Source organism: Pristis pectinata, chromosome 32 (assembly GCF_009764475.1).
Source record: "Pristis pectinata isolate sPriPec2 chromosome 32, sPriPec2.1.pri, whole genome shotgun sequence".
In the NCBI taxonomy this organism is placed as follows: Eukaryota; Metazoa; Chordata; class Chondrichthyes; order Rhinopristiformes; family Pristidae; genus Pristis; species Pristis pectinata.
In genome coordinates this window covers 14,094,459-14,118,772 of record NC_067436.1, presented here as the reverse complement: position 1 = coordinate 14,118,772, position 24,314 = coordinate 14,094,459, and the positions used below count along the sequence as shown (strand labels likewise).

The following is a 24,314-nucleotide window of genomic DNA, read 5'->3' as shown; positions in this document are numbered from 1 at the left end:
GACAGTAGGAATATAGTATTGAGGTAGAGGATCAGTCATAATCACACAATGGTCGGGAAGGGCTGAGTGATCTACAACTGCTCCTATTGCACCACGATTCTCTGTCTCTTTGGGACTAATGGGAGGCTGCTCAACCATAAAGGGCATCGTAAGCTACTGCCATCCTTCCCTCAGAAGGTGCCCAATGCTGTTTTAAACACTGGAGCAAAACACAAACTGCTGGAGGAACCCAGCGGGTCAGGCAGCATCTGTGGAGGCAGAGGGATGGTCGATGTTTCGGGCTGAGACCTTGCACCAGTCCTAATGTAGGGTGTCGACCCCAAAACATCAACCATGCCTCTGCCTCCACAGATGCTGCCTGACCCACTGAGTTCCTCCAGCAGTTTGCTTTTTTGCTCCAGTGTTAAAACATCCAGCTGGTTGTTCCAGATTCCATCATCTGCAGTCTCCCATTGTATTAACACTGGGAATCTTGGGGGGGGGGGGGGGGGGAGTGGTGGAGGGAACTATGTGTAGGCAAGTCCTACATCCTACCCGCAGCGTCAGCCTCCAGTGGACCCCTACCCCAGTCCCTATGTACAGGTGCCAACTGACATCACGGGCTGCTCCTTTTAAGGAGCTGGGATTGTCCTAGGGATTCCCACAGATGGTTGGGGCAGTTAGCATGCTGGGTATCCAGGCAGGGCAGAAGTGGTGCTGTAAGGACAGATGGACTTATCCCTGGACCAGATATTGGGCTAGCCACAAAGGTCCAAGAAGTGCTGGTGAAAACCATGCCCCTTCCCCCTTCATTAGATGGAATGATTAAAATAATTTAGGAATTTGCTGTCGTGAGCATTTCCTATCAGCCAGAATGTTTGGATAAAGACTTCCTCTGCAATGTTTGGTTAGCTATTTCCTGCATGCTATCTCATTATATGGATATCTGATTCTTCTGCTTAATGTATTTTTGTTTTAAATTATTTGGGGGGGGGGGGGAGAGGTTGGGAAGGAGTTATTTCTCTGCAAAGTTTGAGCACTTTGCACGTAATACTGTGCAAGATGATCCCAGTCTTTACAGAACAGAAAAAAACATTTTCTCCCAATAACCTTAATTCAAATTCCAACTATGGTGCATGTTTCAGATTTATTCATGTTTCAACTGTATTGGGCAGGCACGGTAGTGTAGCGGTTAGTGTAATGCTTTACAGCGCCAGCGACTCGGGTTCAATTCCAGCCACTGTCTGTGAGGAGGTTGTGCGTTCTCCCCGTGTCTGCGTGGGTTTCCTCCGCGTGCTCTGGTTTCCTTCCACATTCCAAAGACGTACGGGTTAGGAAGTTGTGGGCATGCTATGTTGGTGCCAGAAGTGTGGCGACACTTGTGGGCTGCGCCCAGAACACTCTATGCAAAGATGCATTTCACTGTGTGTTTCGATGTACGTGTGAGTAATAAAGATATCTTTTATCTTATCTTATTGGCCAGCATTGGGAGGAACTTCACTCCTTTGCTTTGAAGTAGCAAAGGGCATCTCTACATCGAGTACACAGAGCCTCAATTTAATATTGCGTCTGAGAGTGTGGCACCCACTTCAGACCTAGGCTTTTGTGTTCAAGTCTCAAGACTGACACAGTGCAGTACTGGTAAGAGTTTCACTGACCCAAGTCCAATCCTGACTTCCCATGCAGTCAGTGTGGAGTTTGCACATTCTCCCTGTGACTGTGTGGGTTTCCTCTGGGTGCTCCAGTTTATTGGTAGATTAATTGGCTACCACAAATTGTCCCTGTTGTGTGTGGCAGATGAGTGGCAGAATCTGAGGGGGGGGAGTTGATGGGAATGTGGGGAGAAGTAGGATTGGTGTAAACGGCTGCTGAATGGTCAGCACGGACTCGGTGGGCAGAAGGGCCTGCTTTCATGCTGTATGACTCTTGAGTCCATGAGTGGCACTCAACCGGCTTTCGAGTTCACAGCTAACTAAACCATGGCTGAGAGCAAAGGCCATTCAGCCCATGAAGTGCGTACTGCTGCTTTGAGGGAGCTCTTCAGCAAGTCCTGTTCTGTTCTCACAACCCTGCAAATTTTCCCTTTTGATTATTTATCAAGTTCTCCTTTGAAAGTTACCAAATGAATCTCCTTTCAGTCAGCACCCCACCTCCATTTAAAATCCATTCATTTTCCTTTCCACTGGAGTCAATTCTCAAGGGGAACTCCTTGAGGAGGTACGTGTCACCTCAAGTTTTCCATCACATGTACAACCCAGCTGTTCCCAAACGCACCGTCGAACAGCCCGTGAAACAGTGTGTTCGAGTCCTGGAGGTTCCTGTCATGACACCTTTACTGAACGCTCCTTCACACACCTACACTGCGCATGTATGCCCACATACGCACATGCCTATACATACACACACACCCACACATGCCTACACGCTCACACATGCCCACACGCACATGCCCACCCCCCACCATACGCTTGTCCCCACCCCTCACACAGACACCCAACACCCCACCAACACTACTTGATAAGGTCACAGCTGCTCCTTTAAACAAGTCAGGGTTTTCCAAGGGACAACCCAAGAGCCCTACCCCGAGGGCAGATGGCATGCTGAGTGTATTTAATTTTACTCTTTCCATGAAGTTTCTAAATAAGCAACAAAATTAACAAAGACTGGTGGAACCCTCTGTGATCTTTTACAGCCCTCAACTGCTTCCCAGCTTGGGAAACCACTGCTTTCTCACACTGAAAAACACCATGATGCTGGAGGAACTCAGCAGGCCAAGCAGCATCCGTGGAGAAAAGCAGGCGGTCAATGTTTCGGGTCAGGACCCTTCTTCAGGACTGAAGATAGGAAAAGGGGAAGCCCAATACCTTTTACCCATCCCCCAGTGGACCTCTTCTTACCTTTTACCCATCCCCCGGTGGATCTGCTCTCCTCTCCTCCCCCACACCTGTCTATCACTATCTCTTACCTACATCTACCTATCACCACCTTGTGCCCACCCCGCCTCCCCTCTTTTATCCACCTATCACTGCTCTACTTTTCCCTCCTATATATTGGGCTTCCCCTTTTCCTATCTTCAGTCCTAAAGAAGGGTCCTGACCTGAAATGTTGACCATTCAGCTGATCCTTCCCTTCCATTCCCTCTCCAAGTTTATCCAACTTCCCGCCAAATGCAATGATGCTTTTTCTCAACTACTCCCCATGGCAGTGAGTTTCACAGTCAAACCACTCTCTGGATAAAGAACTTCCTTGCCAACAATTGAGGAAGGAGTGTTGGTTCATAGGACCAGGAGGTCTCACGGCTCCCCTTCCAGAACCGCAATGCAAAGAGCACTATGTTTTAACACCACACGTTGGTGGAGAAGACGCTTGGCACGCTGGTCTTCATCAGACAGGGCATTGAGTTTAGGAGTTGTGATGTTAAGTTACAGTTGTACAAGACATTGATGAGGCCACACCTGGAGTATTGTGGACAGTTTTGGTCACTCTGTTATTGGAAAGATGTTATTAAGCTTGAAAGAGTGCAAAGAACATTTACAAGAAAGTTGCCAGGACTCGAGGCCCTAAGTTATAGGGAGGGGATGGGCAGGCTGGGGCTTTATTCACTGGAGGGTAGGAGACTGAGGGGAGACCTTACTGAGGTGCATAAAATCATGAGGGGCATAGATAGGGTGAACGCACACAGTCTTTCTCCCAGGGAAAGGGAATCAAAAACTAGAGGGCATAGATTTAAGGTGAGAGGGGAAAGATTTAAAAGGGATGTGACGAGCAAATTCTTCACACAGAGGGTGGCACATATATGGAACAAGCTGCCAGAGCAAATGGTTAAAGCAGGTGTACCAACAACATTTAAAAGACACTTGTTCAGGTCTACGGACAGGAAAGGTTTAGAGGGGCATGGGTCAAAAGCAGGCAAATGGGACTAGCCTAGATAAGCATATTGGTTGGCATGAATCATTTGGGCCAAAGGGCCTGTTTCCATGCTCTATGACTCTATGTTGTATTGTATTGAGGGAATATCCATGTTAAATGGCCTCAATGACCCACACAGCTGTATCCCCAGATCTCCTGCACTTCTACCCTAGTTAGACAATGTGTGGCCTCAATTACTATATTACCCAATATAGCATATTATTATTATATTACCATATAGTATATTACTATAACATAATATATTACATGACTCAATTACTAATTATCATAGGCTTCAAGTTGCCATATCTACTAACATTGCCAAATCATTTGTACTTTTATGGAATGTTTCACAAGGTTTCCCAGATGAGTTACAGCCAATTATATAGCATTGGTTTTACAACTTTGTTCTCACTTTATCCGTGTAATTATTTGAAGTATGTGCACTAAAAATGTCACACATACAACTATGTAATAACGATCAGACAATCTGCTTTGAGAGTCGTTATCATGCAGCATGTAACTAGGTTAAGAAGCTGTTCCTGAAATGTTGAGTGTGGGTCTTCAGGCTCCTGTACCTCCTCCCTGTAGTGATGAGAACATCGAGTCCGTGACAACCATCAAGCATCCAATAACAATTTTATTCTCCCCATTTTCTCATCAACTCACCCAAGATTCTACCACTCACCTATACACCAGGGGTCAAATAACCCACCAACTTGCACGTCTTTGGGATGTGGGAAGAAACCGGAGCACCCGGGGGAAAACACAGTGAGACCATGCAAACTCCACACAGACAGCACCCGAGGTCAGGATCGAACCTGGGTTGCTGAAGCTGTGAGACAGCAGCTCTAATAGCTGTGCCGTGCAGTGATGTTCACAGAAGGAGAACTGCTACACCCTTGGATGTAACAAGCTTCAAGGTAATTCGTTGCTGTGCTGCGGTTGCAAGAGGATGGGGGTGGGGGTTGGTGACAAAGTTTTGGTCAGTGTGTGTAGTCGGGGGAAACCACCCACAACAGAAGCTCAGAACAGAGCAAGATACTTTTAAGAATAGATATTTCTATTCTTCTAAGTGAGGAAGAGACAGTGGCATTTGTGCACTTTAAGTAGAAGAGTTTAGTATATTTAATTTTAATTGTAAAGATAATTAAATAATTTTAAACTTAGGAAAAAAAAATCCATGGCACTTTACAAGTGTAATCCGATTGGCAATTATACTGAGCGATATTAGCAGGGATAACAAAAGGTTTGTCAAAGAGGAAGGTTTTAATGAGCATTCCAAATGTAGGGAAGGTTTCAAGGAGGAAATTCCAGGGCTTGGAGCCCAGGCAACGGAAAGCCGATGGCGGAGAGGCGGAAGATAGGGAAGAACATGAGGCCAGAATTAAAGGCTGAGGTGTGGGGCTGGGGGAGGGAGGAAGGGGGTCATTGAGGATGTAGAGGCATTGGAACAGATCTGTTAGAACTTCAAATCTGAGACATTGTAGAGTCAGGAAGTCACAAGGAGCAGCAAGTGCAGGACTGCTGTGTGTACAGCACCCAGGAAACAAACTGCGGAGCCTAGGCTACACTCTCATTTCCTAAGGGTGTGGGATCAGCCAGAACATTGAACTGTCGCGGTAACAAAAGGCAATTCAGCTGTACATCCGGATGCATCACAGCTTGGTATGGCAACTGCTCTTCTCAAGGTCACAAGAAGTTGCAGAGAGTTGTGAACACAGCCCAGTCCATCAGGCGAACCAATCTCCCTTTCAATAATTCCGTCTACACTTCCCGCTGCCTCAGGAAAGCAGCCAACATAATCAAAGACCCCGCCCACCCCAGTCATTCTCTCTTCTCCCCCCTCCCATTGGGCAGAAGATACAAAAGCATGAGAGCACGTACCACCAGCTTCTATCCCACTGTTATCAGACCTCTCGTACACTAAAAGATGAACTCTTGATCTCCAATCTACCTCGTCGTGGCCCTTGCACTTTATTTGTCTACCTGCACTGCACTTTCTCTGTAACTGCAACACTACATTCTTCATGCTGTTTTCTTTTTACTACCTTAATGTACTTATGTATGATCTGTCTGGATGGCACACAAACAAAAGCTTTTCACTATCTCAGTAGATGTGACAATAATAAACCAATACACTTCAATAAGCTCAGCAAATGAAGAGTTAAACTCGGTAACTAGAAGCATCAACCACTTGTGCCACCCCTTCCGATGTATGCAGCTTACATTCACTCTCTTGGGTCTCTCTCTGCTCCCCGAGGCCTTTCCATTCCACTTATTTCCTCAAGAATATCGTGTTCTATTGTTCCGTTAAGTGCTGTCAGCTTAGCAGCGTTTTTCATCTCCGTGCAGACGCCCAGCACAGTCACGTGCTCAGGAAATGCCATTCATATCACCTCCTCTGCTCTGCCTTGAGGAAAGTAAATGGCAAAGGAGCAACCAGGAGGTTTCACCTGGTGCTGCATCACCTCTCGTGGCACTGGGCGTGAAGAACCTATTGGTATTGGTTTATTATTGTCACTTGTACTGAGGTACAGTGTGAAAAACTTGTATAGCGATCATACAGGTCAATTCATTACACAGTGCAGTTACATTGAGTTAGTACAGAGTGCATTGAGGTAGTACAGGTAAAAACAATAACAGTACAGAGTAAAGTGTCACAGCTACAGAGAAAGTGCAGTGCAATAAAGTGCAAGGTCACAGCAAGGTAGATCGTGAGGTCAGAGTCTATCTCATCGTGTAAGGGAATTGTTCAATAGTCTTATCACAGTCAGATAGAAGCTGTCCTTCAGCCTGGTGGTACGTGCCCTCAGGCTCCTGTATCTTCTACCCGATGGGAGAGGAGAGAAAAGAGAATGTCTCGGGTGGGTGGGGTCTTTGATTATGCTGGCTGTTACATTATAAGATGGGGACCAGCCCCTCAAGCTTGTTCAGCCAAACAAAAAATACAACAGCAGAATGCCCTGCACTTTTTGATGACTCACTTGAGAACAGTCTAGTTATCCCTGACCTGAAGATTTCAAATGACCTTTGGCCTTCTAGGGTCTGGGGTTAAGGGTTCTCCATTAACCTTCAGCATGTTCTTGTCCATTCGGTCCCTCGAGTTTATGCCAGCACTCAGAGAAATCCCATTCCCTCATTTATTTCCCTGTGACTCATTCTCTCTCACATTCCCATCCGCTCCTCCCTCTGTCTCCTGCTACCCACCTGCACACACTACGGGCAATTTCCATTCACAAACAAGATGCTGGAGGAATTCAGTGGGTCAGGCAGCATCTGTGGGGGGAAATGTCCAGAAGAATCTCAGCCCGAAACATCGACCGTCCATTTCTCCCCACAGATGTTGCCTGACCCGCTGAGTTCCTCCAGCATCTTGTTTGTTGCTCCAGATTCCAACATCTGCAGTCTCTTGAACCTCAGTGGTAGGGCACTGAGGCATGCGGTAGAACAAAGGGACCTGGGAATACAGATCCATAATAAAGAAGGTGGCATCACAGGTAGATAGGGTCGTAAAAAGAGCTTCATAAATCAGGGCATTGAGTGCAGGACTTGGGATGTTATGTTGAAGTTGTATAAGAAGACATTGGTGAGGCCAAATTTAGAGTATTGTGTACAGTTATGTTCACCTACCTACAGGAAAGATATCAATAAGCTTGATAGAGTGCAGAGAAAATTTACACGGATGTTGCCGGGACTTGAGGACCTGAGTTATAGGAATAGGTTGAATAGGTTAGGACTTTATTCCCTGGAGCATTGGAGAATGAAGGGAGATCTTATAGAAGTAGACAAAAACATGAGGGGTATAGATAGGGTGAATGCATGCAGGTTTTTTCCCTTCAGGTTGGGTGAGACTAGAACTAGAGATCATAGGTTTAGGGTGAAAGGTGAAATATTTAAGGGGAATCTGAGGCAGAACTACTTCACTCAGAGTGTGGTGCGAGTGTGGAATGAGCTGCCAGTAGAAGTGGTGGATGCGGATTTAATTATAACATTTACGAAAAGGTTAGATAGGTACATGAATGAGGGAAGTATAGAGGGCTATGGTCCGGGTGCAGGTAGGTGGGACTAGCCAGAAAACTAGGCCGGCATGGACTAGATGAGCTGAAGGGTCTGTTTCTGTGCTGTAGTGCTCTATGACTCATAGGATAATTAAAATTTACAGTAACCAATTAGCACACTAACTGGCACATTGTTGGGACATGGGAAGAAACTACAGCACCCAGGAGAAATCTTTGCAGTTGCTCCAAACTCCATACAGACAGCACCAGAGGCCAGGATTGAACCCAGGTCACTGGAGTTGGGAGCACATGGCTCTACCCACTGCCACACTGTGAAAACACTGTTCCTTAGCCTCCATTTCATAGACTATTCTTCCTTATTCTGTTTCTGACCCCAATGGAATAAGTTTATTCCAGGGCTGGGGTTTACCGTAACTTCCAACAACGGAGCACAATGATGGGGTGGGCTGTTGCCAGAAATATGAAGGGCTGGGATGAGAGCACAGAGCAGCAGAGAAAGTCAGAGTTGGGTATAACTGAAACTACTGGACTGTGAATGAAGTAGGGGCTTACCTGCTTAATAGTGCCAGGAATGTGGGGAACTGTCACATTGGCTGTTCGGAAAGAGTTTTTTCCCCCTGACTCTGATTGGTCATTTGCCATCCAATCAGAAGGTTGCATCTGGGGAGAAAAAGATTTTGTTTGTCCAATCAGAAAATCTAGATTCAACACACAGGATACCATATTATTCCAATCATAAGGCACACACACAAAAAAAATGACACCAGGTTATACTCTGTGTATTTCTTATATAGATAATCAATCATGTTATTTTTCTCCCAATTTGGAGTTCCATCTGTATTAACAAAGTTTTGTAAGTTATAAAGCAGAACTGGCTAGATACAGAGTTATAGATTTCACTCTGTTATTACAGTAGTCATACTTCAAGAGCCTTTGGTTGGTTATATTGAGATATCTTGAGACATTGAAAAGGTGTGACAGGAATGCAAGTTCTTGATTCTTTCATATATTTGCAAAGATTAAAATTCATTAAAAACTTCTCTCTGTATACAAGAAAGGAAGTAGCAAATATAATTTTACAAACCCCACTTGAGGTATTGGTTTTCACTTGAATGCCAAGAAACCATCCAAACCTACACTAGGGGAAAGCCACCACCTCATTACAGGCAGAAATTCAGGCTATGTGCGTCCTTGGAGGCCTCAATAAATACCAGCCTGCAACTGGCCTCCTGGTTACTCTGCGCATTTCAAAGCTCCCATCTCTGATTGGCTCCTAGTATCGCCTTTCTAAGACAAGTGGTTCAGTGTGGGAAACTGTGGGTGCAAAACCACATCCTTTTCAGTTCATAGGTACTGAGCATCCATACAAGATTATCGTTTGGCTCACTGCCTAATCCATGATGCTTTCCTCCAATTACTTTCCACATGCCTTTCTCCTCTGTCTTGTGCTGAGTTCAAAGGGGAGTCAATGGAGTCCAGCCTGCCTCGGTAGAAACAACCATCTGTGGCACACTGCCCTCCTCTTGCCTGACTAAACTGTACCTACATAACAGACTAGAACATAAAAGCAAGGATGTACTGCTGAGGCTTTATAAGGTGTTGGTCAGACCACATTTGGAATATTGTGAGAAATTTTGGGCCCTGTATTTAAGGAAAGATGTACTGGCCCTGGAGAGGGTCCAGAGGAAGTTCACAAGAATGATCCCAGGAATGAAAGGCTGAACTAACGAGGAGCATTTGATGCCCCTGGGCCTGTACTCGATGGAGTTCAGAAGGATCTCATTGAAACCTACCAGATACTGAAACACCCGGATAGAGTGGATGTGGAGACGATGTTTCCATCAAAAAGAGAGTCCAGGATCCAAGGGCACAGCCTCAGAATGAAGGGACATCCCTTTAAAACTGAGATGAGGAGGAAATTCTTCAGCCAGAGGGTGGTGAATCTGTGGAATTTGTTGCCACAGAGGGCTGTGGAGGCCAAGTCACTGGGTGTATTTAAGGCAGAGATCGATAGGTCCTTGACTGGTAAGGGAGTTAAGGGTTATGGGGAGAAGACGGGAGAATGGGGTTGAAAAAAATCAGCCATGATTGAATGGCAGAGCAGACTCGATGGGCCGAATGGCCTAATTCTGCTCCTATATCTTATGGTCTTATTTTAATCAGTAGAAAATGAAGCCAACCCTGAATGAGATACTGAGCCAGTGGAAACTCTTCAGAATCCTGGATTCCAACTGAGGCCTCGTGCCCTGCGAGTTATACCTATTAATCCAAGGGAAGTGCATTTATAGGCACTAGTTCAGTATGGCTCCAACGGGAATGCTATTCAGTTTTCTGGCACATCTGTTATGAGTTGGCTACTGGTAATTGCATATTGCCCCCAGCCTTGATATCTCATTTTAGGTTAACTGCTTCAAGCAATTACGGTTCTGCCCTGCCTCCTTTCCCAACTCACATTATAGTAATTAAATAAATGTAGCTTCCCCACTCCAGTTAAAAGCCACTGGGGGAGGAAGCCTTACAAATAAACTTGGAGCTCTGAGAAATTAAGGCAACATTAAATCTTGCCACAGACAGGCCTTGCTTGGTATTTTGCAATAAAAACCAGCCACATTGAACCAAAGTCAATGCTGAAGACACGTCTTGTGTTTTTGGCTGTGAACTGGGAAGGAACAAACGTCCCACTTGTCAACCTTCAAAGGGTAATACAGCACGGAAACAGGCCCTTTGGCCCAACTCATCCATGCTAACCAAGGTTCCATTTGTCCACATTTGGCCCATCTTCCTCTAAACCTTTCCTATCCATGTACTTATCCAGATGTATTTTAAATGTTGTCATTGTCCATGTCAGCTGAAAAACCTGTCCAATTAATTCTTACTCCCAGCTCCAAAGCTTGTGGACCAACAGCTCAACATGCAACTGTTCAGACACTTCTTAAACGTAATATTTCAACATTTGTTTTTAATGAAGTTTTCTTTCTTTCATTTATACTCTGAGTTTCCTTGTGTTTAAAAAAGCATTTGAACAAAGCATGTTACGTTTATATAGCAACAGTCTCAGGGCATTCCCAAGCAACTACACAGACAGAGATTCACTCAAGTAACACTCAATCCACCTCTCGCGCTCAAGGGAAACTCTCGTTAACTAGTTCTTCAAATATTGCATGAAAGGCCAACTTCAATACAAAATAAGACTGCCACGGTCTGAAGAAGGCTCAGCAAAAGCCAAAAACTGCAACTTTGAATGACTTGTCCCAAAAACAAATCAACACAAATCTTTGTAACCTTGAAAACACCCCTGAATGCAATGGTCCTAGCGACACAAGTGAAATTACCATCACCTTTATATTCCAGCCACTTCAGGTTCAAGCTACTCTGATCTGAAATGGCTGGGGCACAGAACTTGATCCAAGCCTACCCTACACTGCAGGCCACAACAATAACTTGCACTGATACAGCAACTCCCATGTTGCAAGGTTCTGCAAAGGGGAATTTACCAAAACAACATTGGGGAACAGCCCACCAGAGGAGGTTCTGAGAAGAACATTGAACATAGAGAGAGTGCCAGTGAGGGAGGGTGGGGAAGCAGGTGTTAGAGAGGGTCAGTGAGAAGGGTGAGAGTGGGAGTGTCAGAGAGGGAAAAGGGAGAACATCAGAGAGGAGTGGGACAGATGAGGGTGAGCAGCTTGGAGGGAGTGGCAGGAGAGAGCACATGAGAAAAAAGAAAGATAGAAAAAGAAAGAGAGAAAAGAGAAAAAGAGAGAAAAGAGAAAAAGAGAGAAAGAAAAAGAAAAAGAGAGAAGAGAGAGAGAGGTAGAGAAAGAGAGGAGAGAGAGATAAAGAGAAAAAGAGAGAGAGAGATAAAGAGGGAGAGAAAGAAAGAGAGAGAAAAAGACAGAGAAAGAGAGAAAGAGAGAGAGAGAGAAAGAGAGAGGAGCAACTCGAGACTGGTAGAGAGTGAGAGTCTTGGCAGCTGAAGGCATGCTCCCAATGGTCTGTCTTGGGAATGCTCATGGTGTCAATATGGGCAGAGTAGCCGCAGCAGTGGAGCTTGTGAGCTAGTGCAGGTTCCAGCAATGGGAAGCACTGAGTTTGCGGACGGATCAGTCAACAAGAGGCTGAGAATTTTAAATTGAAACCGTGACCAATTCGGAGTGAACAGGGTGCTGGCTGACAGGGGTGATGCATGTCAGGGTATGGGACGGAGAGCTTAGATGAGCTCATGCTCTACGAAAGGCAGAGAGGAGACCAGTTTGGGAATCACTGGAAAAGCCAGGGTGCAGTGTCTTCTGTTTAAAATCTTGTAGAGCTGCCAGCTATGAAATGTGCAATGTTCTTGTTTTGAAAAATGTACGTCAGAGATGGAGCAAGGAAAGGGACAAGAGGATCGGAGCAGGAGGATGGGAAAAATACACATGAGACAGCAACGGCCAAAGCCTTTTGAAGTCACAATTCTTTCACTGATGACCAGTGAGAGGGCAGAGAGAAACGCCCCACCCTTGGGTGCAGGGTGGCCAACAGCTGGCTCCTCTGCAGCTGGAATCTTTGGGAGAACAACCAGAGGTTGATCAAAGAAGCAAGTTATGCTGGTAACTGCATGGTGTTACAGAGCTCAACTGGCTAGGAGTGAGGGTGGAAGGCAGAGTAGTAATGTCCACTAACAACACATATAAACCTCCCTTTGAAAGACGTTTGGATAAGTACATGGACAAGAGGGGTTCACAGGGATATTGGCCACACATGGGCACTTTGGTCAGCATGGACAAGTTGGGCCGAAGGGCCTGTTTTCATGCTGTGTCACGACTCCCGGCCAAACCAGATAGGTTCAGCAGTCCGAGATCGACAACCAGGAGATAAGGAATGGGTGACCAGCCCTTCAGAGACAGAGATGTTATTGTGGCTGAGTTAAACGTGGAAGAAAATTGTGCCCTATCGTTCTATTTTTGCTGGCAGCCTTTAATTAGCAGAAGCTACATTTTCTTTTTAAATTTGCATTGCTTAAAAATAAAGTTGAGTTAGAATGAAGCGAGGAGTTCCCAGACCAAACACAGTAAACAAGGGTGACGGCAGGTGGTGGGAGCAGGGGTGAGGGAGAGGAAAGGGAGGAGAGGGGATGCAGAGCGAGTGTGGAGGTGAGGAGCAGGGCAGAGAGTCCCAAGGTTTGGGGGGGGGGGGGGGGAGGGAAAGAGTCCGAGGGTGGAGCTCTTTCAGAGGGTGGGGGTCAGGATAAGGGGATAGAGTTGGGATTGAGGGGCAGGAATTTCAAGGAGGGGGTGAGGAGGGCGAAGAGTCTGGAGGTGGGGGAGACAAGAGCCCAAGGGCAGAGTTAAGAGTGGGGAGGGGAATGAAGGGGCAAAGTCATGGGGGGGGGGGGTGCTTTCCGCGGGTGAGGGTAGGAGAGACAGCCCAGGGGGTTGGGACAGAGCGGCGGGGGGGGGGGGGGGGTTGGGGGAAGCAGATCTGAGGATGGATCGGCTTTCTGAGGGCAGGGATGAGGGGGTGAGGCAGACGACCTTGGATGCACTGGGGGCAGGCGCGAGGCAGCTGACAGATAGAAGGGACAGAGCACAGAGGAGGAGGGGAGGTTTAGCGAGAGGGTAGGGCGGGTGGAGGGGCGGTGGGGGGACAGGATTCCAGGCAAAGTCCAGGGGGCGGGAAGGTGGGCAGACTTCCCGTGAAATCGGAACTCGGGAGGAGTCTGATGCTCAGAGAAATCTTCCAGGAGTCTGGAGCCACAGGCCCCTTCCTTGGCCAAGCTACACGGTACTTGAATCACTATTATTACTACCAACTACTTAAAGTTGGCCACACCAGTCAGTGGAAATAACTCCAAAGAATCTTGTGCTGGAAACCTCCCCATCTGCTGGTGCTTAACCCTCTCCCCATTCCGATCCTGGGCTCGGCCTTTTACTGCAGTTCCTTGTTAAACAGACTGTGTAAAAAAAAAGGAGCAGCAGAAACCAAGAGCCCAAAGCTTACTGATGCAAAACAGGCTGTGACCCTTGTGGGTCAGGCAGGAAGGGACAACATTCCAGACCAGTTGTTTGGCTGCACACCTCTGAACAGTAAACTCAACGGCAACTGAAAGCGGGGGGGGGGGGGGGGGTGTTAACGACGTACCACTCCCCCAGGAAATGCTCCTGACTTAAAGGGACAGTCCCTGCTCCCTCAGCTGAGTTGAGGACGGTTCTCCTGATGATGTTGGTCCTCTGCCCCTGGGGTGGTGGTGTGGGGGCTTACAAATGCCCTCCTGGTTCAAGGAGCAGAGAAAACTACTGGCCAGGCCATGCTTAGACCTCATCATGTCGGACTGCCATGTAACAAAGTGGCAAGGTATCTGGAGGTATTTCTCCTTGTAACAGTACTCTAGCAGCGGGGAGGACAGGAATACAAGAACAAAGAACTGCATTCACATAGCATTTATTTTAAAACAAACTTTCAAGCCAATGTCATACTTTGGAACAACACACAAAGTACTGAGGAACTCAGCAGGTCAGGCAGCATCTATGGAGGGAAAGAGACAGTCAATATTTCAGCTTAAGACCCTTCCTCTGAACTGCTCCAGTTTGAAGGGTCCAGACCAATCCAGAAGAAGGGTCTCGACCCAAAACGTCGACGGTCCATTTCCCTCCATATATGCTGCCTGACCTGCTGAGTTCCTCCAGCCCTTTGTGTGTTGCTCCAGGTTCCAGCATCTGCCGTCTCTTGTGTCTCCAATGTACTTTGGAAGTTTGGTCATTTTCATATGAGATACAACAGCCAATCTGATGAGAACAGACCGCAGAGAGCAGCAAAACGGACAGACAATTATTATTTTGATGATGCTGCCTGACAGAAGACCGTTGGCTAAGACACACCAATGTGGAACAGTGGCACAGCAAGTACAACTGATGCCTCACAGCTTCAGAAACCCAGGTTCAATCCTGTCCTCTGAGGCTATGTGGAATTTGTACATTCTCCCTGTTTCCTCCATGTGCTCTGGTTTCCTCCCCCCATTGGTAATTAGTTTATTATTGTCACATGTACCGAGATACGGTGAAAAACATTTGTTTGCATGTAATCCAGACAGATCATTCCATACACAAGTACATTGAGGTAGTACAAAGGGAAAAGCAATAACATGGTAGGGCCCTGGGAAGTGTTGTAGAACAGAGGGATCGAGGAGTACAAGTACACGGTTCTCTGAAAGTGGCGTCGCAGGTAGACAGGGTCGTGAAGGAGGCTTCAGTCAGGACATTAAATGTAGAAGCTGAGATGTTATGCTGCAGTTGTACAAGACTGGCTGCATTTGGGATATCGTGTTCTGTTCTGGTCACCCTGCTATGGGAAAGGTGTGATTAAGTTGGAAAGAGTGCAGAAGAAATTTACGACGATGTTGCCAGGTCTCAAGGGTCTGAGTTATGGAGAAAGGTTGAGTAAGTTGAGACCTTTACTGGCGTGTAGGAGAATGAGGGGCGATCTCATAGAGGTGTATAACAGTATGAGGGTGAATGCACACAGTCTTTTTCCCAGGGTTAGGGAAAAGAGAACTAGAGGGTATAGGCGAGAGGAGAGAGATTTAATAGGAACCTGAGGGGCAACTTTTTCACCCAGACAGTGGTCAATATATGGCATGAGTTGTCAGAGGAAGTCACTGAGGCAGGTACATTAACAACATTTAAAAGATACTTGGACAGGTACACAGATAGGAAAGGTTCAGAAGGATATGGACTAAATGCAGGCAAATGGGACTAGCTTAGACGGGAATCTTGGTCAGCATGGACCAGTTGGGCTGAAGGGCCTGTTTCCGTGCTGTATGACTGTATAACAGAATGCAGAATATAGTGTTATAGTTACAGAGAAAATGCAGTGCAGGTAGACAAATAAGGTGCAAAGGAGCACAATGAAGTAGATTGAGAGATCAAGAGTTCATCTTTATCGTACAAGATGTCCATTCAAGAGTCTTATAACAACGGATAGAAGTTGTCCTTGAGCCTGATGGTGTGCATTTTCAAGCTTTTTTTTATCTTTTGCCCGATGGAAGGGGTCTTTGATTACACTGGCTGCTTTCCCGAGACAGCGAGAAGTGTAGACGGAGCCAGTGGAGGGGAGGACAGAGCTGTCCATTCCAGATAAGTGGAGGTTGGTAGGTTAATTGACCACTGCAAATTGTGTAGGTGAGTGGAAGAATCTGGGGGGAGTTGATGGGAATGTGGGGAGAATAAAATGGGTAAGGGTTGGGATGAGTGTAAACGGGTACCTGACGGGTGGGTTGAGGAACCTGTTTCTGTCATGTACCTCTTCCTGACTCTATAATACAACCTCATGTGGGATCACCTGAGCATTTATCACCCAATCTGCTTGTGTGCACTCCTGAAGAAGCTGCACTCCCTCAGCGCCGTGGAGTCATCAGCAATTTAGTTTCTCCCAACCAAGCCGAGCTCAACCCCGTCTCCAGCACAATTCTCTGGGATTCTGCAAGGGTTAGAGTTCACAGCTCAGCCAAATTCAAACAAGCATTTAAACCAATCCCCATTCCTTGGAAACTGACTTGGTTTGCACCCTCATCAGTGGGAGTATTGGTGTTGGTTTATTATTGTCACTTGTACCGAGGTACAGTGAAAAACTTGTCTTGCATACTGATCATACAGGTCAACTCATTACACAGTGCAGTTACATTGAGTTAGTACAGAGTGCATTGAGGCAGTATGGTGCCCAGAACTGCTCCAGGTGAGGTCTCGCCAGGGCTTGCGTTGTTGTAACATCTTTTCCAGCCTTCTATCCATGGCCAGGACATATACAGCCCTGGAGAGATTGTGATACAGACCTAAGGATATTCCAGACTTGGAGGGTTAACTATTACGCAAACTATAATTAATGGTGGGGAATTATGAAATTGAGGATTTGGTGGCATAGCACTTTTTTTTACTAAGCATGGAGTCTAAGACTTGGGGTCATAGTCAAAAGAACCAGAGGCAGGTCTTTCAGGAGTGAAATACTTTCTACACACAAAAAAGACATAGGAAGTTTGTAACTTTTCTGAGAATAGAAATTAATGCCAGGTGAATTTTAAATCTCAGATTGATGGATTTTCAATAACCAAAATGTATAAAGGATATGGGACAAAGAACTAGGTTCGATATCAACCATTGACTCGCTGAATAGCAGAGCAAGCGAGAGAAGTTCAGTAATCCACTTCTGTTCCTATAGAGCACAGGTTTGTCTGTGTTGGTCCATGCAATGACAGTTCCACTTTACACACCAGCCCTGCTTAGATGCAAATTTGTTGGCTGGTTAACTAAACATTGTTGATCAAGTCCTGCAAAATTTCACCAACGATGTAACATAGCAGAGGAAGAAAGGAAAGTGCAAGTCCAGGTATGTTTGGCATTAATCACAGGATGTCATTTGGAAAGAACCAACAAGATAAATAGTGTCAAGCACCAGACCTGAAATCCTTGGTCAGAAAGCATGCAACCTGGGACATACGGGTTTAAAGTAATGGGTGGGAAGTTCAAGGGAGATATCAGAGGGAGGTTTTTCACGCAGAGAGTGGTTGGTGCATGGAATGCACTGCCTGGGGTGGTGGTGGAGGCTGATACGTTGGTCAAGTTCAAGAGATTGTTAGATAAGCATATGGAGGAATTTAAAATAGGGGGATATGTGGGAGGAAGGGGTTAGATAGTCTTAGGTGTGGTTTAAAGGTCGGCACAACATGGTGGGCCGAAGGGCCTGTATTGTGCTGTACTGTTCTATGGTTCTATATTTTTAAGCACTTCATTTTTAAATATTGCCATTGGAGTTTCTTCAGTTGCAAGGAAGACTTTAAGTTTGCAAATATTTTAGGAATTCAAATTTACAGGTCATCTTTTAGTCGCATTCATAGTGACTTTAAGAACCTCACTACTCAACAGGATTGACAGCACAAAAACAGGGCACGCAGCCCAAGAGTCAGTGATGGTGCCCACGCTCCGCAGGAGCTTCTCTTCACCCCACCTTGACACCGTATCCTTCTGTTCCTTTCTGCCTCTCATTTATCCAGCTGCTCAACATTTCAAAACTCCGGCATTCACCATAATTGTTTTAGAAATGCTTCCAAGTGGTTCAGACATACTTCTATGTAGAGAAAGCAGCTTTTCTTTTTGCGTAGAGCAAGATCCCACTATCAGCAGTGAGGTAAGAGGCCAGACACTGTGTTTGGTGGCATTGATTGAGGGAGGAATGTCGGCCAAGAAGCAGGGAACTTTCTGCTCTCCTTTTGATAATGCCTTTGATCCACCAAAACAGTGATGGAACATCCCCAAGCAAAGGTGACAACCACTGCCAAGATGCACTTCCCAACCTAGTTTCTGAATCCAGCAAGCTTCTGACAGAAGCTAGAACACTATGAAATGAGGCCAAGCATTACAACTGTTGGTTCTTAGCTCTCAACGGAGGTGTCCGTAAATTGGAGCTGGTCTTTAGTCAGTGAGCAGTTCAAAATTTCCCAGTGGGAAACTTTCCAGCAGCTACAACAGAGAATTTGTTTCCACACTGCACCTTCTGCACCTCACGATGCACTTCACAGCTACAATGAAATCTTAAGAGCCGCCACTATTGAAATTTAGAGAACACAATAGCCAATTTGAGCACAGCAAGCTCCCACAAGTAACAAAGTGATAATCAGATAACCTGCACTGGCTGCTGGCAGTAGCCAGGACACCATATAAAGTGCCAGGGAAAGGACATAAATTGAGACACTGTTATCGATTGTTAGAAGTGAAAACTTGCCTGTGTTTGTAAGAACTGAACGCAAGAAGTTTTCTACTAACTTTGTCCCAAAAAATTCATACTTATCCATGAGGAGACAGGTGGCAACTTGTCATACCTGAAAGGTGGAATCCCTGACAGTATGGCATTCCCTCAGTGCTACAATGGCATGTCTTCGAAGAGTTGTGAGTTCAGCTTTCCAATGGAACTTGAACTCACAACCTTCTGACTCACAGGCAAGAGCACAGTTCCAATCTATACCCATCTTTGTAGTTACAGCTCCTCCCCATTTACGGATGCCTGACTTAAGTACAGCACATACATGCAAACAAGCATTTGGGAGACCAGCGATATGGAACCCTGCTCTAACCTGGGGACGACCTGTATTTGACAGGTTAATCATTCTAAGCTTCTTCACTGGAGCATCACCAAACAAAACTCGACACAAAAATGCACAAAATCATTCACACCTGGATTTGCTTCTCCATTTATGATTGGATGTTTTAAACACGTCTAAAATCCAACAGCAGGGGGAAAAAAGGCAGCTTTTACTAGGCTTGAGGGGGGGGAAAAGGGTATAAATCAACAACCTACTTTGAACAGCAAGATCAAAGTGAGTCTAGGGCAATTCCTCACACACCCAACAGCAGGACAGAGAACATGTGAAAAGGGGGTGGGTGGACAATCAGCAGCTTCTTAATATTTAAAGCTTCAATATGCAGAGGGCGACGCAGCCGTAATTCCAGATGTTTGAGCGTTCTACCACGATTGGGTGTAATCAAGGCGCCATCTATGGTGGGGGAGGCTTCTATTGTGCAATGCCAGCTTCATCTTGCCTCACCTTTCCACAGTGTGGGCAAGGACATGACCTGAGTGATGAGTCTTTTTCAAGACTGCTTTGTCGATCGTTAAATGTAAAACCTTGCCTGCCTTTGCCAGAATTGAACATATGAAGTTTTCTTCTTATTTTGTCCCAGAAAACATCGCAGAATGTTCGCCCAGCAAACCCAACCGAAACAACTAGGATTATTAGACATCTGTTAACCCTTGCACTCCAACATGGCATTTACACAACAAAGGACACTTGACGTAAATGTTAACACTGAGCCAAAGGAGAAGACACTATGACAGCAGACTCTTTTATTTAAGGAGGTAGGCTTTGCCTTAAAACTGCTCTGGTTTAGGGAGGGAAATCTATGGGTATGTACTTGGAACCTAAAGACATGGTATTGGTTTATTATTGTCACATGTACGAGATACAGTGGAAAGTTTTTCTTTGCGTGCTATCCAGACAGATCATTCCATATATAAGTACATCAAGGTAGTAAAAAGAAAACAGAATGCAGAATAGAGTGTTACGGTTACAGAGAAAGTGCACTGTAGGTAGACAAATAAAGTGCAAGGGCCACGATGAGGTAGATTGGGAGATCAAGAGTTCATCTTTTAGCGCATGAGAGGTCCGTTCAGGAGTCCGATAACAGTGTGTTAGAAGCTGTCCTTGAGCGTGGTGGTTCGTGCTCTCAGGCTTTTGTATCTTCTGCCCAATGGGAGAGGGGAGAAGAGGCAATGGGATGCATTTTATTTTCATCAACTATTCCTCAGTTGTTTTCCCCAACACCACACGATGTTGGGACACGATTCCTATGGACCGTGGCCCATTCTCTGATGCTTTGGACAGAAGAATTATTGTAATGCCAGCTGCACACTTCTGCTCTGTCTCCTGCTAGCTTTGGTGGAGGACAATATCAATATTTCCTTTGACATAGGAGGAGGCTATTGAGTCTATACCAGCTCACAGAGCAATCCTATACCCCCATTAATTTTCCCTATAACCTATTTTCTCCACATTCCCATCAACTTCTCCCCAGATTCTACCATCCAACTACTCTCAAGGTAATTTAAAGTGGCCAATTGACCTACCAATGCGCTTGTCTTTGGGATGCGGGAAGAAACCAGAGCACCTGATCAGATGTGATTGAGATTGTGTAAGAGTTAGGAGCAGGAGTAGGCAATCCTGCCTGCTCTGTCAGACATCAAGATCGTAGCCGATCTCCTACATCTGCACTATACCCTATTCCTTTGATTCCCTTAATATCTAAACATCACAATCTCAGCTCCACACAAACCCAATGACTGCCCCAATGGCTGTCTAATAGCAAGAGTATTGAAGCAGTCTAAAATGTTTCTGGATCAGAAAAATCCCTGGGACCCAACTTCATAATGAGACAGGAGGGTCACTGTTTAAAAATAAGAGGTCACCAACTTAAGATAGGTATGGGGCAAAGGTTTCTCTCTGAGGCTGGTGAATCTTTGGAACCCTCTTCCTCAAAGGAAGTACTGGATATTTTTAAGACAGGTAGATAGATAATGGGGTGAAAGGTTACCATGCATAGGAAACGATCAAATAAGCCATGAGCTAATAAATACTGAGGCAGGCTCAAGGCACCTGGGAGTGTACTCCTGCTCCTCACTTGTCTGTATCTAAGTTCATATGTTAAAGGAACAAGGTGGGAGTGGGGCCAGGGGAGGTGGGGGAAGAAGGAGAAATGAAATGTAATCTCTAACATGCAATACACAAAAATGTCCCCAGCAACTGTAGACAACATTAGCCATTCCAGAGTTCCTTTGGCACTGCACTACAGGAGAAGGTTAATGAAGACACTATGAGAGGGGGATGAGAAGGTTAGGCTGGTGGGGTTGGAATGAAGGTAGGTACCTGGTAGTTCAGGGAGCATAAACACCAGCAAGGAACAAGAATGCATTTACATTGCGCTTTCCACATCCCTTTCAGGATGTTCCAAAGCCTTTACAGCCGGTGAAAGATTTTTCTGAAGAATGGCCTCTGTTGTAATGTTGAACTGCAGGATCTAACTTACACACAGCAAGCTCTGACTGAGAATCAAGTACTAATGACTAACTAACCTAGTTTAGTAATATTGGAGAATAAATATTGAGCGCCAAAGAACATAGGATTCTCTCTAAAGTAACGGTGGGATCTTTAGCATGCACCCATGAAGACAGCTGGGCCTCAGTGTAACATCTCATCTGAAAGACAACACCTCTGGCACTCAACCAGAATATCAGAGTGGACTTTCGTGCTCTCCCGGGGTAGGACTTTGTGTTAATCATTTGTGGGACAAGGGAATTGCTGGCTAGGCAAGAGGTAGTGACCGTTCCCAAATATCTCAGTAGCTTGCAAGACCATTTCATACAAAATTCTAACAGGATTGGACAGATTAGCTGCAGGAAGGATGTTCCCAATGGCAGGGAAATGCAGGACCGGAGTCACATTCTAAGCATAACGGGTAAACCATTCAAGATTGAGATGCGGAGAAATTTTCCCAGAAAGTGGTAACCTGTGGTATTCTCAGAAAATAATAGAAGCAAAATCATTAAACATACTGAAGAAGGAGCTGAATGTAGTTTTTGAAGCAAGGTGATGCAGGGAGACATCTGGAATTTGGATGAACCATTATCATATTGCAAACTCGAAGGATCGAACGACTTAATCCTACTTCTATGTCTCTATTCCATAAGGTTCAAGGCCATGGGGTGGGTTTGCAGTCACACGTAGACCAGGTGTGAACAGCTGGCAGGTTTTGTCCCCTGAAAACGTTACTGAACCGGATGAGATTTTACAACACTCTTCCAGTTGCATGGCGACCACCACCGATACACATTTATTTAATTAACTGATTTTAAATTCCCCAGCTGCCTTGGTGGGATTTGAACCCATGTTGTCAGATCATTAAACCAGACCTCTGGCTGCTGGTCCACTAACAACCAATGTGCTACTACTGTGCCTCCAGACACTACAAACCCACAACCTTCCGACTCAGAAGTGAGATTACAACACAGGGAGCAGTGTTGGCCCTTGCTGAGCCAAGCATCTTGTTCCTGTTTTGTAAATTCTGTGTAATTCTATATAAATCCCGGATAAAACACTAAATCCAGCATCTGTTCAGGCTGATGTGAACAATAAATTTAAAAGATTCCCTCAACTGAGAGGCACTACATAAAGTCGAACTCTTAATTCTCTTTGGAAAGACTGTAAGAGCCTTTTGTCACAACACTACGAACAACCTTTGGAGAAGGGCAGCTTCTAAAACTAAATAAATCAGGAGGTGCGGCATTTGACAGTAGCAGGCACCAGCTGTGTTTATTCAGAAGGCTATCTTTAATCCTTTGGCTTCTTGTCATTATCTCAGGCTAGAGACCATTATCTCCAACTGGTCTCCATCTTCTTGTAGGTGACATGTTAAATGTAATTCAACACCAGAATTTTTATACTAATCAGAAGCCTTTTGTCAGGCTTTATCTAACTACAATTACCACATGACCTATTAATAATCCCTGCCAAATGGAAGTCCAATTTAACTCCTAAGAATGGCTACCAGATATAAGATTTCCAGGACTGGGCTGCAACTGAATTAGTTTAGTAACCCTTTCCTTGCCTCTCATTCTACAGTCCTCTATGGAGGAAAGAGCTAAAAACTCATCTGAACCTCTGACCAAGGACTGGGCTCAGCTTCAACAAGGCATGGTAGTTTACTGGCTGGTTTAGTAGTTATCCACAGACCTGAACCATGAATATGATGTCTTGCATTTGAAACCCATTATGGCAGCTGTTGAATTGGATCAATCTACAAGCTGGACTCTGTTATCAGTGTAACTGACCTGATTCACTAATGTCTGTCACAGAAGGACATCTGCCCTCCTTGCTTGGTCTACCTCCATGTTTCAAAGGCAGTAAGATTCTGACTTTGCCAGTAACGTCCAAATCCAATCAATAATTATTTAAAACATCTTCACAGTCCAACAGTTCACTCATAAATTGTGGAGAGCAGGAAAGGGGGGGGGGGGGGGGTGACCAGGGCAAGAGCGGAGATTTAAGTCCATGCCCAATGATTGAAATATCCCATTAAGGACATCGACTTAAAAATGCAGTCAGTACATTACTGGGATTTCTGGTATTGGTATTGGTTTATTATTGTCACTTGTACTGAGGTACAGTGAAAAGCTTGTCTTACAAACCGATCGTACAGGTCAATTCATTACACAGTGCAGTTACATTGAGTTAGTACAAAATGCATTGATGTAGTACAGGTAAGAACAGTAACAGTACAGAGTAAAGTGTCACAGTTACAGAGAAAGTGCAGTGCAATAAGGTGCAAGGTAGGTTGTGAGGTCATAGTCCATCTCATTGTATAAGGGAACTGTTCAATAGTCTGAGGGAGACGCTAAATGCATGCCCACTGAACTTGTGTAATTCAGTTCTATTAGGGTCACTCCATGAAGGTACAAACCAGAGGACAAACATCTACCTCTAATAGTAGAAGATCAGTACTCTAAATTCATTCTCCTCTTCATTTCAATGGTTACGAATATCAACACAGATTTGCGAGATAGAGCCTGGTATCCAACCTGGACACAAAGGAGCCAGATTGTATGGGTCAGGTATGGATGAAATTATAAATCCTTGGGATTGGTTTGGTGAGAGATTGGCTGCCCAGGGCTCGGGTCGGTGTGCAATTGGACACCTATGGCGCGGCTCAGCATGTGATTGGCCGCCCACGGCGTGGCTCAGCATGCGATTGGCTGCCCACGGAGTGGCTTGGCATGCGATTGGCCACCAACGGCGCAGCTCAGTATGCGATTGGCCACCGACGGCGCGGCTCG

General features: G+C 45.5%; 1 protein-coding gene across 7 annotated transcripts in view; it reads right to left on the bottom strand.

The window, feature by feature from the left end:
* The window catches only part of LOC127585350 (AT-rich interactive domain-containing protein 3B-like), a 203,318-nt gene that overhangs the window by 130,658 nt on the left and 48,346 nt on the right, over positions 1-24,314 (bottom strand). For all 7 annotated transcript variants that reach the window (XM_052042751.1, XM_052042752.1, XM_052042750.1 and 4 more), the window contains one exon: positions 8,463-8,570. In XM_052042751.1, the coding sequence (XP_051898711.1) occupies positions 8,463-8,570 (108 nt within the window). The remainder of the gene's footprint in view (positions 1-8,462; positions 8,571-24,314) is intronic.